We start from the raw sequence: 14,598 nt of genomic DNA on the forward strand, positions 1-14,598 counted from the left end.
ACTGGCTTTGCAGTACATCACAGACACATCAGTGACACAGAAATCCAGAATTCACCTGGAAAATGTGTAAAAATAGTGTGTGGCAAGGAAGGCACTGAAAAATTAAAAAAGGAGGGTGATCCAACCAGAGGTACCACTTACCTGCTGGGAGGGATTGTTTTGGATCCTCCTATCAAAATCACAGGTAAGTAAAGCTATTGGTATTTTTAAACGTAGGAGCCCTGGCTGGAAGAGAACCTGAGCTTAAAAAGAGCTCAAAGGAAGGAATTGATAGAAATGATTAAAAACCTAAATGCCTAAAAACACTTGTGTGTTGGTGAGCAAAATTAAAGGCAACAGCAAACTGGGGAAATAATGTCTTCAGCAAATAAAACATCCCATAGAGCGTGTAAAACTTTGATAAAGACATGAATCTCAAATAGTAAATTGCCCCACGCTATCAAGAGACATCGAAAAGGAGCTGAGGGTGCTTGGGTGGCTCAGTCCGGTAAGCATCCGACTCTTGACTTCGGCTCAAATCACAATCTCATGATTCCCAGGTTTGAGCCCTGCATCGGGCTCTGTACTGACAGTGAGGAGCCTGCTTGGGATTCTCTCTCTCCTTCCTCTCTCTCTGCCCCTCCCTCACTCACACACACACTCTCTCAATAAATAAACTTAAATTTTTTTTAATAAAAAATGAAAAAAGGAGCCAGCAAAGTCTAAGCACAAACGTATTCCAAAGTGCAACTTTGCTAATTATTAAATCCAAATTTAAAAACAGTGAGCGACCATTTTCACCTCTGGTATTAGCAGACTTCTATTAACTGTTGGGGTCGATGCTGTAAGAGGCAATTTCCTACAGTGCTCCTGAGAGCCTTTCTGGAAAAGAATACTGTAGACTGTACAAGAGCCTCAGATCTGAAATATGGGCATGGAATTTACATGGCTGTTTTTTTACTTTTTTTTGTTTGTTTGTTTTTTAATTGAAGTATAGCTGACAGACAATATTATATTACTTTCAGTTCAGCACAGTGATTTGACGATTGTACTTACCACTTATCACCATACAAGGTTATTGCAATGTTGTTAACTGTATGATAGTGTTATATAAACAGCCTAAATGTCCTGAGAGAGTGACTGGATACATTATAGAGCATTCCTGACATTGAAAATGGTTTGTGAAGAATTTCATAATGATTTGAAAATGTTCAAATATCGACGATGGAAAAACGTAGGGACAAATAGAATCCAGAAGTGTGAGATCTCAACCATAAAAAAGAAAATCGAAGGACACCTGGGTGGCTCAGTCAGTTAAGCATCTGACTCCAGCTCAGGTCATGATCTCACAGTTTGTGGGTTTGAGCCCCTCATCGGGCTGTGTGCTGACAGCTCAGAGCCTGGAGCCTGCTTGGGATTCTCTGTCTCCCTCTCTCTGCCCCTCCCTCGCTCACTCACACTCACTCTCTCAAAAGTAAATATTTTTTTTAATTAAAAAAAAAAAAGAAAAGAAAATTTAATAGAAAAATAGATGAGAAAAAAGCCAAATATTTTCAAGTTCTTTAAATCTCTACGTATAGTATAAATATTCCACAGTACACATGCATACAGATAACATATTTGTATATATATACATAAAACACTTTGATCAAAAATATGGTTTTAAAAAGTTGGTGAGTTTTTGTTTGTTTTCAGACTAGCTAATCCTTACCGTCCAGGTATAATAATACAGTCACTGGACAACCTTGATCTTGTTAGATTTGTGAGATAGAATAAAAACTTCATTGTTTTTCTTCACAAAGAAATTATTATAGTCTGGCGTTTTAAGAGCAACACAGAAATAAAGAAGGAAGTAACAGCTCGACTAAGCCAGTTTTCCCAGTGACAAGGCTAAAGGCTTTCAGGGGAAGTTGGCTTCAGGGTCGCCTCCCTGGGAGCCTGCAGACTGCCCCTGGCCCACCCCTCGACCTCAGGAGACCTTGACCTTGGGAGACTTGCCCTTGGGAGCCCCCCTGCTTGTGGGACCGCCGCAGGCCATGCCCTGTGGGCCTGTGGGCTGCCACCCCACTCTGCACAGCCTCCCCGCCTGCTCTCAGCCACTAGGGGCTCCGGCAGACTTTCTCTCTCCAAGGACATTTCCTTCGATAAAAGTGCCATAAATCTGGGGGGACGACTAGCCTGTAGTTCAGGCCGTAGCCATCACCAGTGTGGACAAACACGCCCGTTTGCTGTCAGCCTACACCACGTGCCGTTCCTCTCCCTGGTGCCCAGTGACCGAAATCATGTCATCAGCCTCAGTCTGGCTGCCAGGTAGTTTGGTTGCTTTTGAAATACTGGTCTCGCAGCTTTATTTGTATAGTATAATTTTGCCTGGAGATGTAATGTTTTTGGGTTAATAAGCCCTAAATTTGCAACTGCCATGGTTATTCTTGAAAATGGTTTTTTTACTAAAAATCAATTTATGAAGCTCCTGAAGTTCAACTGTCACCTCGGTTTTCCTAAGTAATTTGCATCAGCCACGATGCATGGTCTCCAGTCTTTTTTTTTCCCCCTAATATAAGCAACTCTCAGACTTTTACCCATTTGAGTTCCAATAAAAATTTCACAAGTTTTTACTTTGAAATCAGCTGTTGAGGAAAAGAAGCTGATGTGTGATTGATCAGCTGCTCCCACTGGGGAAAAACAGATGGTAAACACGGGCACAGGTGACATTGCCACGGTTCCTGAAGCATCAGAGGCACTGGCAGTGGTCATCACCCTGGAGCTCCTGAGTGACCCAATCATGACCATGACCTCAGTGCTATGGCTGTGTGGGCAGTGCCCCTCATACCTCCATATCAAAAACGTAAGAGAGGGGCACCTGGGTGGTTCAATCGGGTAAGCATCTGACTTCAGCTCAGGTCAGGATCTCACGGCTCGTGGGTTGGAGCCCCGCATTGGGCTCTGTGCTGTCAGCTTAGAGCCTGGAGCCTGCTTCGGATTCTGTGTCTCCCTCCATCTCCGCCCCTCCCCCGCTTGTTTTCTGTCGCTCTCAAAAATAAACATTAAAAAAATTTTTTTAAAAACATAAGAGAACTAGATGTGGCAGCACATTCGGAGGTTACTGACTGCTCTTGAGTCTGGCCCCTTACGTGACAATACGAAATCCATGAGAAAGTGCCTTCCACCCCACCACACGAGCCTCTCTTTACCTTTTTGGGTCTCAGTAGTAATTGCAAATTATCAATATGAAGACCTCACATTAGTCATGCAAAATAATGGGACCAACTTAAGAAACTAGGTTGTTGTTATATATTTTTTTAAGTGGCCCGCCAGAGTTGGGAGGCAGTAACCCCTGGGTTACTTTGAGTAAGGGTCGCTGCTTTTGGTGTAGAAGAAGGGAACTGCCAGTGTACCAACCTTTCGGAGAAGTGGTCGGGGTTGAGGACAGTCCTCGAGTGGAAGAGAAGGAGGTGCCTTGCACAAATAAAGAGTGACGGTGAGGGTAAATATTTGGATCATGTCGAGGTGAGCTTCCTGTTACCCAAGCTAACTAGCAAAAAAGAAGTAGACCAAGCAGTAAAAAGTACTGCAGAGAAGGCGTTGGTTCAGGTTTGGGAGAGATGAGGATCCTGTCTGTCTGCAGCCAGATGATATTCCTTCTAAGATGTCTTCCGATCTGAGTAGAATGGCTGCCGTGTATCTGGTAGATGTGGACCGAACTCCCGTTTACACGCACTGTTTTGACATCAGTTATATTCCATCTACTGTGTTCTTCTTCGATGGGCAGCACATGAAAGTGAATTAGGGGTCTCCTGATCACACTAAGTTTGTGGGAAGTTTCAAAACCAAGCAAGACTTCATAGATGTGGTTGAAGTAATTTATCGAGGAGCAATGAGGGGAAAGCTTATTGTCCAAAGTCTTACTGATCCCAAGAATATTCCCAAATGTGACCTTCTCTATCAAGACATTTAGCGCATTCACTACTGTCAAAGTGGAAGAAAAACACATCGTGAAACAGTACCTGAACCCAGCTGTGCCATTTTCCTGGAGTCCTTTGGACGTGTGTTTAGTGTCCCAGTGGAGAAGAGCGCTGACTTGGGTAGAAAATACCCCCCCCCCCCCCCCACCAAGTAGAAGACAACGCTGACAACCGCAATGAGCAGAGATGCTTAAATGTCTGTTCCTTGCAAACCCCAGAGCAGTCAAGATGACTGGGGTCACTTTACCCAGCGGGATTTTTAAAAATTTATATTGTGCTTCTCTTTAGTCCTTAAGATGATACAGAATCCTTCTGAACATTGGCTAGTATATTTATGTTGATTTTGATATACAAGTAAGATAGGAAATCACTTCCCGTAAGAACAGAAGTACTTATTTTTTACCCTAAAGGTACCCACACACATACCCTCACCCTCACCTGTTTCTCCACTCATGTATTTGTCTCATGCTCTCCTGTCTCCAGTCCTTATTATCTCAGTTTCTCTTGGAATAAATGATTCTCTACCAATAGGAGAGAGAGAGAAAGAAAGAAAAAGAAAGAAACTAGATAGTTGTATAGAGTGCATTTTAAAGTAAAATCGGATAGAGCTTTTAGAGGCATCTGTGATTAAAATGTGTCTTTAAGTCTGTTATGAGTCTTAACAGGCTTTTGCTCTCCCATCAGGTTATCTGTGCAACAATAGCATTCGGAATGGGGATTGACAAACCCGACGTGCGATTTGTGATCCACGCGTCTCTCCCTAAATCCGTGGAGGGTTACTACCAGGAATCGGGCAGAGCGGGGAGAGATGGGGAAATATCTCACTGCCTGCTGTTCTATACCTATCATGATGTGACCAGACTGAAGAGACTCATCTTGAGTAAGTCAAGCCCCGTTGCAGAGACATCCTGTCCTTTTCAGCCTCGTGATAGTAATCTCCTCCTGCTATTGTGGTACTTCTGGTCCAGTTTCCTTCAAATAGTCATAGAAAACTAGAAATGTTTATGTAGATATGGAAATTTTACTTCGGTTCACTTTTATTGCACAAGTATTACACACACGCTTGTCATGTAAAACTCAAATGATGCAGGCATGTGTATATGGACGTGCATGAGGCAGAAAATTCCCAAAGCATGCTTGTATACAGTTCTACTCTAGGAAAGAACCCCAGCTGTTGGTTTCCTTTGTCCTTCCAGATTCAATCTCTGCATGCGTCCTTGCATGTAACACATATTTCAAACACGCAGAATGCTAGAATGGAAGGAGTAACGAACGCTCAGGTACCACCAGGTTAAGAAATAAAACCCCCCGTATGTCCCTCTCCTATCTCAACCCCCCACCCACCCCCCATCAGAGATAAGCAGTATTTTGTATTTGCTGTTAACCCCTGCCAAATGCATGTATTTTGCAATGTGAGTGGGATGTGCCTGTCCTACGTCGACGTACAGTGACCTTACTGTTTTCATTCTACGCTAAGATGTAGCCACGTGTGGTTTGACTACCTAGAATTCCCTAGTACGGTTTATTCCATGTCTACTTAACCAGTCCTCTTTGAATAGAGACCTAGATTATTTCTTGGTTTTCACGTTATCAGCAGTGCAACATCGAGCATTTTTGTACGGGTATCTTTGGGCGTTTGTGCGCTTGTGTACATAGGATACGTTTCCAGACTTAGATTTGCCAGGTCAAAGCGGATACGTATTCTAGAGCTTTGTTATGCCCTTTGCCCGTTTTTCTATTACGTTGTGCTAGTTAAATGTATTTCCTAAGTAAGTTTTCTATTTTGAGACTGCTTTTGAACGGACCCCGCCAGAGATACTACATATGGGATGTGACACTTACCAGGCACCGTGCCAAATATTGTATCACCTTTTTTGCTCATAGTGCCTGGCTTTTGAGGCAGAGTTTGTCCGATGAAAAAAGGGAGCTTCATTAAGGTTTTGTAACTTGCCCCCGGGAGCCCCCATGAGCAGCAGCAGCAGTAGGATGGGGGGCAAGTGGAAGGACAGTGGTAGCGATACTGACAGAGGGCATCGCTTGGCACCTGTCGTATGCTGCCACCTTCACTGCTTGATTATATCCCTTCGCTCAGGCTGCACGACAAGCCTGACAGGTGCTGCCATTTCTCCCCTCATTTCATGGACGAGGACGTGAGATGCGAGCCGGTAAGCGGCAGCGCCCTGTCGGGGTCCAGGTCTGCCTGACCCCCAAAGCCCACGCCCCTTGCACTCTATGTAACAAGACGATTCTCAGTGAAAAAATGAAACTTTTAAACTCAGTGTGTCCATGTGTGTTTTTAAACAGAACCTGTATTAAGTTAGGTCCAAACAGTTTAATAAGCATTTAAAGTCTTAAACACTTAGCAACATTTTGGAAAAATATAGTACTCGTAAACTAGAAAAACAAATTTTATTTTCTTTCTTAACTAACCGCAGTTGCTTGCCAATGGTAAGTATGTGTGCGTCATTCTCAAACCTTGAAATTAGATTAGATGTTGCTACCCTTACTTCCTGTTTCACACGGGTTTTCTGGAGGTACTTGTTTTTATCCCAACAGCCTCCAACACTTCAGTTTCACAGAGATGAACATGGGGCGTCCCCGCAGACTAGCATTTTGTGTGGTGCCAGGAGATGTTAGGTACTGCTGTGTTTCCCTGACATTTAAAATACCCCGCAGTATTGGGGCGCCTGGGTGGCGCAGTCGGTTAAGCGTCCGACTTCAGCCAGGTCACGATCTCGCGGTCTGTGAGTTCGAGCCCCGCGTCGGGCTCTGGGCTGATGGCTCAGAGCCTGGAGCCTGTTTCCGATTCTGTGTCTCCCTCTCTCTCTGACCCTCCCCCGTTCATGCTCTGTCTCTCTCTGTCCCAAAAATAAATAAACGTTGAAAAAAAAAATTTTTTTTTTAATAAAAAATAAAAAATAAAAAAATAATAAAATACCCCGCAGTATTCACCGCAGCACCCCAGGGCTCCTCAGCACGGTTCTGGCGCCACTGGCTTAACTGCTTCCATCCCAGATGCCCAGGGAGGCGTGCGGCCCGCTACCATAGTTCCATCCGTGCTCTGCTGACTTTGGACGTGCAGTCAAGTACATGCGTGTCTGATAAGTACAGTAGTAAAGTTCAGTCAGATTTTCATTGTTGGGAACAACGAAGATTTAAAAACAATTGTTCAGCCACTCTTGATGACAACCTTCATTTATTCCTATAAAACTAAAAATTTGAGGGATAAACATACTCAGTTGATTATACTATAGAATGATGTTATGTTGATATATAATGGCTACTAGTAATTTTATTTCATTTAAGATTTAAAATTATATTAATCTATTCTAAACATTTTTGTAGTGTTTTCTTCTATTTTTCTACTCTAAGAAGTGTCTTTACTATGTGCTTCACCTCTTTCAGTGGAGAAGGATGGAAACCGTCATACAAGAGAGACTCACTTCAACAATTTGTACAGTATGGTGCACTACTGTGAAAATATAACAGAATGCAGGAGAATACAGCTTTTAGCTTACTTTGGTGAAAATGGATTTAATCCTGATTTTTGTAAGAAATACCCAGATGTTTCTTGTGATAATTGCTGTAAAACCAAGGTAAAATGAGAAAGTTTTAAATTCTTTGTAATTCAGGAAATTGCTAGGACTTTGTTTTTTCTTTTTGTTTTGTTTTGTTTTGTTTTGTTTTGTTTTTTCTTTCTTAATTTAGCCAAGTTAGGTTACCATACGTGGGCCCTTGGGGACTGAACTGGGGAAGGTGGCTTCTTCCCCATAGTAATTTGGAATAGAAACATTTAGTAGTAATTCTGTGGAATAGTTTTCAAATTAGAAGCCTATGAAAAGTTTACTGGACCTGTCCAAAATGCTAAGGTTATAGATGTGTACCAAAGGCTACAGAATATTTTAGAAATATCGTTAATCTGTAGATAACCCAAAAAGATCTGACATGTACAGGTAGAATATTTAAATCAAATTCCAATTTATATTGGAAGAACTCTTTTTCAAAAGAGTTATACTAACTATTGGACCGTGCATTTGAATCAGGTCAATTACGTTATTCTATAAATTGGTTATTTAAAACCTATAAAGAATGAATAGCAGTAGCTTCTAGATGAGTTTGCTATTGTCTGTCCTAAAAATAACTGTGAGAAGTTGTTAAATTCATTCATCAGGTACTTTATTTTACCTATCATGGTGATTCTGTGTTTTAATGTCTCTGTACTTAACAGAGCATTTTCACATTATTTGAAATGTTGGTGGGCTCCCGGGTGGCTCAGTCGGTTGAGCGTCCAACTTCAGCTCAGGTCATGATCTCGTGGTTCATGAGAGCCAGCCCCGTGTCGGGCTCTGTGCTGACAGCTCGGAGGCTGGAGCCTGCTTGGGATTCTGTGTCTCCCTCTCTCTCTGCCCCTCCCCTCACTTATGCTCTGTCTTTGTCTCTCAAAAATGAATAAACGTTAAAAAAATTTTAAAAAACAAAAAACAAAAAAAACGTCTGCAAGGTGCTAGGGATTCACAGATGAACCTGGTGTGGGCCAGTTCATAGACTGGAGGGGGACAGACAGACGTGGATTCACATAATCGTGATACCATGTGAAGAATAAAGTAGTTACAAAGATCTGCAGTGCTGGCCAGAGCAGAGGGTGATATACCCTCCCTTGGGGTGGAATCATGGATCGGCAGCCATCCCCCACCCCACCCCCGCCACCCCTGCCTCAGCCTGCCCCCAGCCCTCCCCTGTAGATGCTGCCAATCACTTCTCGTTTAGCAAATATTTGTTGAGTGCCTGCTCTGTGTCAGGTGCTGTTCTAGGAGTTTGGGATGCATCACTGAACAGGATATAAGCATCCTTGCCCTTGTGGGGCTTACGTTCTAGCAGAGGGAAGCTGAATACAAAAGCATAAGTGCGTGTCAAGCACAGCAGTATAAGGAGTCAGGAGTGGCGGGTGGGGGGCACAATGCGGTATTGGGTAAGGTGGCCCAGGGAAGTCTTATTGCAAAGATGCAGTTCCCTGGATGTGGGCATTCTTGGCCCCAAGGTGGGGCAGGGGGGCATACCTGGGCATTGGGGGGATAGTGGGGGAGCCCGTGTAGCTGAGCAGGGCCAAGAGTTAAGGGGAAAGGAAAAGGCAGGCCAGAGCAGCGAATGGAGGGCCGAGTAACTGGAGGCGTGGTGTGACCCTCCCCCCCACCCCGGCCAGGACATGTGGGGCAGGACATTTGGCAGGATGGATCAGTTAGGTTTATGGTGTATTGAGTTAGGTGTGTCTGTTAATTGAGGAATTCTGGAAAGAGGCTTGTGGTACATAGGGATTTGGGCATATAGGTGGTATTTGAAGCCACGTGCGTGCGCAGATGAAATCTTCAGGATTTAAGTTTAGACCGAAGAGAAGAAAACCAAACCTCTGAGCCCTGGGACATTAAGAGGTTAAGGAGAAGAGGAGGAGCAAGGAAAGGCGACCAAGAAAGAGAAGTAGCAAGGTCAGAGGAAAACCAAAAATACGCCCAGAAAGTGGTTCAGAAAGGAGGGTGTGCGAGCCGCTCAAACCCTGCCGCTAAGCTAAGCAGGGAGGGGACCAGGAAGACGCCACTGGATTTAGCGCCACGGGAATCGAGGCGGCTTGCGTTTGTTTGACCAGTTTCAGTAGATGGGGGCAAAACTGGGGACGGCGAATATAGAGAACTCTTACCAGTTGTGCTTCAAGGATGAGCAGAGAAACGAAACAGCAGCTGGCAGGGGAAGCAGCCCGTGGCTGCACTGATAGGAATGCACTTGTCCAGGATGAAACGTTGACACGTGAGGAGAGAGGCGAAAACTGCTGGAGCAGTGTCCTTGAATAGACGGGGGGCGGGGGGGGGGGTGTCTAATGTGCAAGTCGAGAGAGTGGCTTTAGGCAGGAACCTAGAGAGTTCATCTGGAATAGCAGGAGGAAAGAGAAGGCCGTGGAGGACTGGCGCCGGTGATCGATGTTGTGAAGGAATCTGCAAAAGCTCTCTTCCGGCTGCTTCAGTTTTCTCAGTGAAGAAGCAGGCAAGGTCGGCAGCGGCCAGGATAAGAGAGTGATTGAAGAGCAAGCAGAATGGGAAGTGGCCGCCCAGGACAGTTCGGCAAACTTTATCTTAAAGGGCCAGAGGAAATCCGTCAGGCTTTGTGCGCCTCGGTATCAGGGTCTCTGTCACAGGTGCCCAGCTCTGCTCTCTTAGCCCAAAAGCAGACATAAACAATAAATACATCGATTTTCCATGGCTGTGTTCCGGTAAAATTTGATTTACAGAAACCGGCATCCAGCTCGTAGGCCACAGTATGCCGACTCCTGCTCTAAGAGAGCAGAGGAGTGATAGACTGGGGATGTATGATGATCACCTGGCCGCGGTCAGGGTCCCCCTGAGGTCTGTGGCCATTTGCTGAAAGCGCATTCAGCGTGGTTGCATGTGTTTCTCCAGCCAAGTTCAGCTACTGAGGTACAGGCACGGAGTGGTGAAGAATTGGATCTACTGTGTGTCAAGCAGTGAATGTGATGAGGTGGCCTAAGGGCCAGGGAGTTGAAGTTACGTGGACCAGTAGTATTGTAATGACCGCTGTGGAATTTAGGCTGAGTCAAGAGATCATCTGATGGGAACCCGTGGATGGGCAGGCCCGGTGGATTGTTAGGCTCAGAATGTACTAGATGGCGTGAGGTGGCAGTCGTAGAATGAAGGGGTTGCCGTTATTAGTGAGGCCAAGGTGGTGGGCATGACCATGGACGTGAGCAGCTGGCATTCACAGAGGACAGGGTCACTAGGGCAGAGGAGATCAGGATGCCAGAGGCCAAGGTGTGGGGGATCATCTGTCTGCTGAGTCACCAAGAATCAGGGCAGGAGTGGTGTGGGAGGGGAGGACAGGGCCCTGTTTCATGACAGTCCCAGACAGAGCCTCAGAATCACCACCAATTTTTAGAATAAGACAAGAAACCTGTTTGTCTTGAGGTTGTTAGACTGCAGCAGATGAACAAGGGTTAGAAGGTAAGGGGGCTGCATAGACGGAGGCCAGGAGCTTGATGCCACTTTTGAGAACAGCGGGTGGTTAGTACTGCGAGTTTACAGAGCCAGGGTAGATGAAAGCAGATAGGTCCTGTGGTAATGGGGGCTTAAAAAAGTAGGCCGCGTTAGGAGACCAGTGAGGAGAAGGAGAGAGCAAACTGACGAGACCATTAAAAGGGTTGACTGTGCCATCAAAGCCCCAAAAGCGATCAGAGGTCACCATCCAAGTAAATGCCGGAGCACTGTTCTAGAAGGTATGAAGGGTTTGAAAAGAAGGAGACAACAGTCCCACCCACAGCATGCTATCGGGTAATTGAAAGATGAGAGGTATGTCTGTAACACAGCAATAAAACATACATAGTGGAGTGCTAATTGTTCTAGACACAGGGTCAGTGTAAGAACTTAGAAAAGAAAGAACACTTGGAACTTGGGTTTTTGGTCTTGGTTTTGGTGTGGAAACGGTTTGTTGTGGGACTACCGTTGTTAGGTTTAATAGGGACTATTAAACCCTAGCAGTCTAGGTTATCATCTTAATTACACCGAAAGTAATCTCTTTTTATTCATAGGATTGTAAGACAAGAGATGTGACTGATGATGTAAAAGATATTGTAAGATTTGTTCAAGAACATAGTTCAGCACAAGGAACACGAAACAAACCCCCTGCAGGTCCTTCTGGGAGATTTACTATGAATATGCTGGTTGACATTTTCTTGGGTAAGTTCTCTGTTTTATAGTTGCAGTTACAGCAGTTGAAATTGAACATCTACAGAAATCATCTCAAGTACGTGGAAAAAAATCTCTTTTGTCTGTCTTGTAGAACTTGAGGATTTCAGAATAAAACTTCTTGAGTAACAAAAGAAAATCAGCTTTTATGAATGGTAACAATTATTTGTGTAGAATTTATGTTACTAAGGTGAGGTTTTCACATTCAGAGAAGCAAGTAATAGGGCAAAGTGGGTACAGGGGATTAAGAGGTACAAACTTACAGTTAGAAAATGCAGATGTCACGGGAACGAGAAGCACAGCACAGGAAATGTAGGCGATGCTGTTGTAAAAACGTCGTGTGGTGTCAGTCGGTGTCATGGCGGGCGGAGCATAATGTGTATGGTTGTTGAATCACTATGTTGTACCCCCAAAACTGATATAACGTTGTATGTCAACGATACACCAATAAAAACATTAGGAATAATAAAAACAGATACAAAGAAAATATTAACGCGTATACGACCTCATCTGAATGAATGGACTATAACTTGCTTGGAGAGTCGCCTGTTGAGTGACTTCCATTTCCGGACGGCAGCCTGGGCAGAAGTATCTGTCTTCTTTTTTTTGTTTGTTTTGAGGCCCTATCAAAATAATAGTGTGGAAATAAAATGGGGATTTGATTCACAAGGGCATCGGTAACCAGAGAGAGCCCATCATCAGATTCAAGGTTTTTCAAATCTTTCAGGGAACGAATGGAAGCATGTTGACGAGCGGAAGGAAATACAATAAGCCACCGTGCAAAATTAATGAAGGAGAGAGTCTTAGACGAGGAGGGCTCTCAACCAGGCAGAACTCCCATTGTCAGGAGGCCTCAGACTGAGTCTCCAGGTCCCGGGGGTGGGAGTGTAAGCAGAGGAGCCACAAACAGGAGGGGGCAGTTAAAGTCGGCCCACGAAAGAACTCCATCAAATGCCAGCCTGGAATTGATTCCAAAACAAAAATCAAGTGCCCGAGGAATAGAAAGGCAGCTGAGTTAGGGGCCAGAGCCCCCAAGCGGCATTTGGGGACCACCCAGCCTAAAGCAAACCTGCCAACTGGATATCTCTGTTCACTGGAGGGATTTAGGGGGAAATAGATACAAAATAACGGGGGGCAAACCACTTCAGAAGTTTAACCTGATCCCTGAAGGTTAACTACAACTGGACAGTCAAAGGAGAAACCAAGTGTTTGACCCTGAGTATAGAGACAATTTACAAAATAAGTAGTAGCTTTAGGGAGAAGGGGGAGCAAACTCATAATTTAGTTTCTTCACAAAGACTTAAGTAATAATAGAATGTTACGGGAAAGAAACAAAGAATGAGAAAGAGCTGTTAAAAATTCTAAGTGATTGACATAGTAAATTTAGTGGAAATGTTGGAAGGTAAAGTCAAGAAAATCTTTTAAGACTTGAGCAAAAAGATACATGGAAAATATGAGAAAAAAATATAGATCACTTCTTAGGAGATGTGAAGTCTGACAAAATTTTTGAAATAGAATTAGAAGGAATTATCAAATTTCCCTGAATGAAAGAGTAAAAAGCTTCCAGATTAAAATGTCCACCGAATGCCAAAGGAGATGCTTTATGAGATTTAAGGATACCAAGAGTATGGGGCACCTGAGTAGCTTAATTGGTTGAGCATCTGACTCTTGATTTCAGCTCAGATTAGGATCCTAGGGTCATGGGATCGAGTCCAGCATTGGACTCTACACTGTGTATGGGGCCTGCTTGGGATTCTCTCTCTCCCTCTCTTCCGTCTCCTTCTCTCCCTCTCCCTCTCTCTCTCTCTCTCTCTCTCTTTCCCTCCCTCTGCCCCTCTCTCCCCAGCTTACTCACCCTCTAAAAATAAAACAAATCTTATTTTAAAAAAAAAAAAAAAAAAGATAAAAAGAATACCAAGAATAAAGTGATGTTGGGAAAGAAAAACTTTTCCTCCACCCTGTTAGATTTAATGTTTGGGGGCCTGTGAATTAAACTGACAAAAGACAGATTTAATCAAAATGTGGCTCAATTAATAATGTACCCCTATTAAAATTGGGGCTTAGGGGTACCTGGGTGGCTCAGTTGGTTGAGCATCTGACTTTGGCTCAGGTCACCATCTCAGGGTTTGTGAGTTTGAGCCCCACATCAGGCTCACTGCTGTCAGCAGTCAGCATGGATCCCACTTCAGATCCCCTGTCCCCCTCTCTCTGCCCCTCCCCTGCTTTCATGCTCTCTCTCTCTCTCTCAGAAATATATAATCATTTTTTAAAAATTGGAGCTTATATACCGTCTTAATAGGGGAAGGGGAAGAGGGGAAAGGACACTTAAAGGAAAACAAATGTTGGGGGTGTTTTTGGAAAGACGAATGGGCCCTTAGAATAGAAGAGAGGGAGATAAGATAGTTTTGTGACAATGTTTAGGAGTGGTATGGAGGCTTCTCATCTCCAGTGATAAAAACCGGTCTTCTCTGGTTACTCCCAGGGAGAGAATTTATGACATTGGAGTTTTGGGGGGAGGTCTCTGCTTTTTACAGATAAGAGATTTCAGGAACTCAGATGCCTTCCGCTCAAGGTAATTTTTATGCCACAGTGGCATATTCTGGACCCCTTCAGAGATAATCCTGAAAACTGGAAAGAAAGAAACCAAAGCCAAACTGGCATCAGATTAATATCAGCAACCCTAGAGACTAGAAGGCAAAGAAGTGATACCATAAACAGGGAAGCTGACCCATGGGTCCAGGGGGAAGAAAGCCCAGATCCACAGCTGTGAAGCAGGTCCAATGAACAGTCTGTGCAGATTGTAACAGAAAGTCAAGAAAAACAGGTCCCAAGCAGTGTAGAGAAGGAATAAGAAATGAAAATTTTTGAGAACAGTGAACGACGCTTGTTATTTCTCAACAGAAAGAGAAAGGCAC

General features: G+C 44.1%; 1 protein-coding gene and 1 pseudogene across 6 annotated transcripts in view; both read left to right on the forward strand.

Moving 5' to 3' along the window:
- BLM (BLM RecQ like helicase) overlaps positions 1–14,598 on the forward strand; it is a 90,369-nt gene that overhangs the window by 62,206 nt on the left and 13,565 nt on the right. For all 6 annotated transcript variants that reach the window (XM_045452273.1, XM_045452275.1, XM_045452277.1 and 3 more), the window contains 3 exons: positions 4,626–4,821; positions 7,347–7,537; positions 11,527–11,674. In XM_045452273.1, the coding sequence (XP_045308229.1) occupies positions 4,626–4,821; positions 7,347–7,537; positions 11,527–11,674 (535 nt within the window). The remainder of the gene's footprint in view (positions 1–4,625; positions 4,822–7,346; positions 7,538–11,526; positions 11,675–14,598) is intronic.
- On the forward strand, positions 2,983–4,472 carry LOC123584443 (annotated as a pseudogene).

Source organism: Leopardus geoffroyi, chromosome B3, assembly GCF_018350155.1.
Source record: "Leopardus geoffroyi isolate Oge1 chromosome B3, O.geoffroyi_Oge1_pat1.0, whole genome shotgun sequence".
In the NCBI taxonomy this organism is placed as follows: Eukaryota; Metazoa; Chordata; class Mammalia; order Carnivora; family Felidae; genus Leopardus; species Leopardus geoffroyi.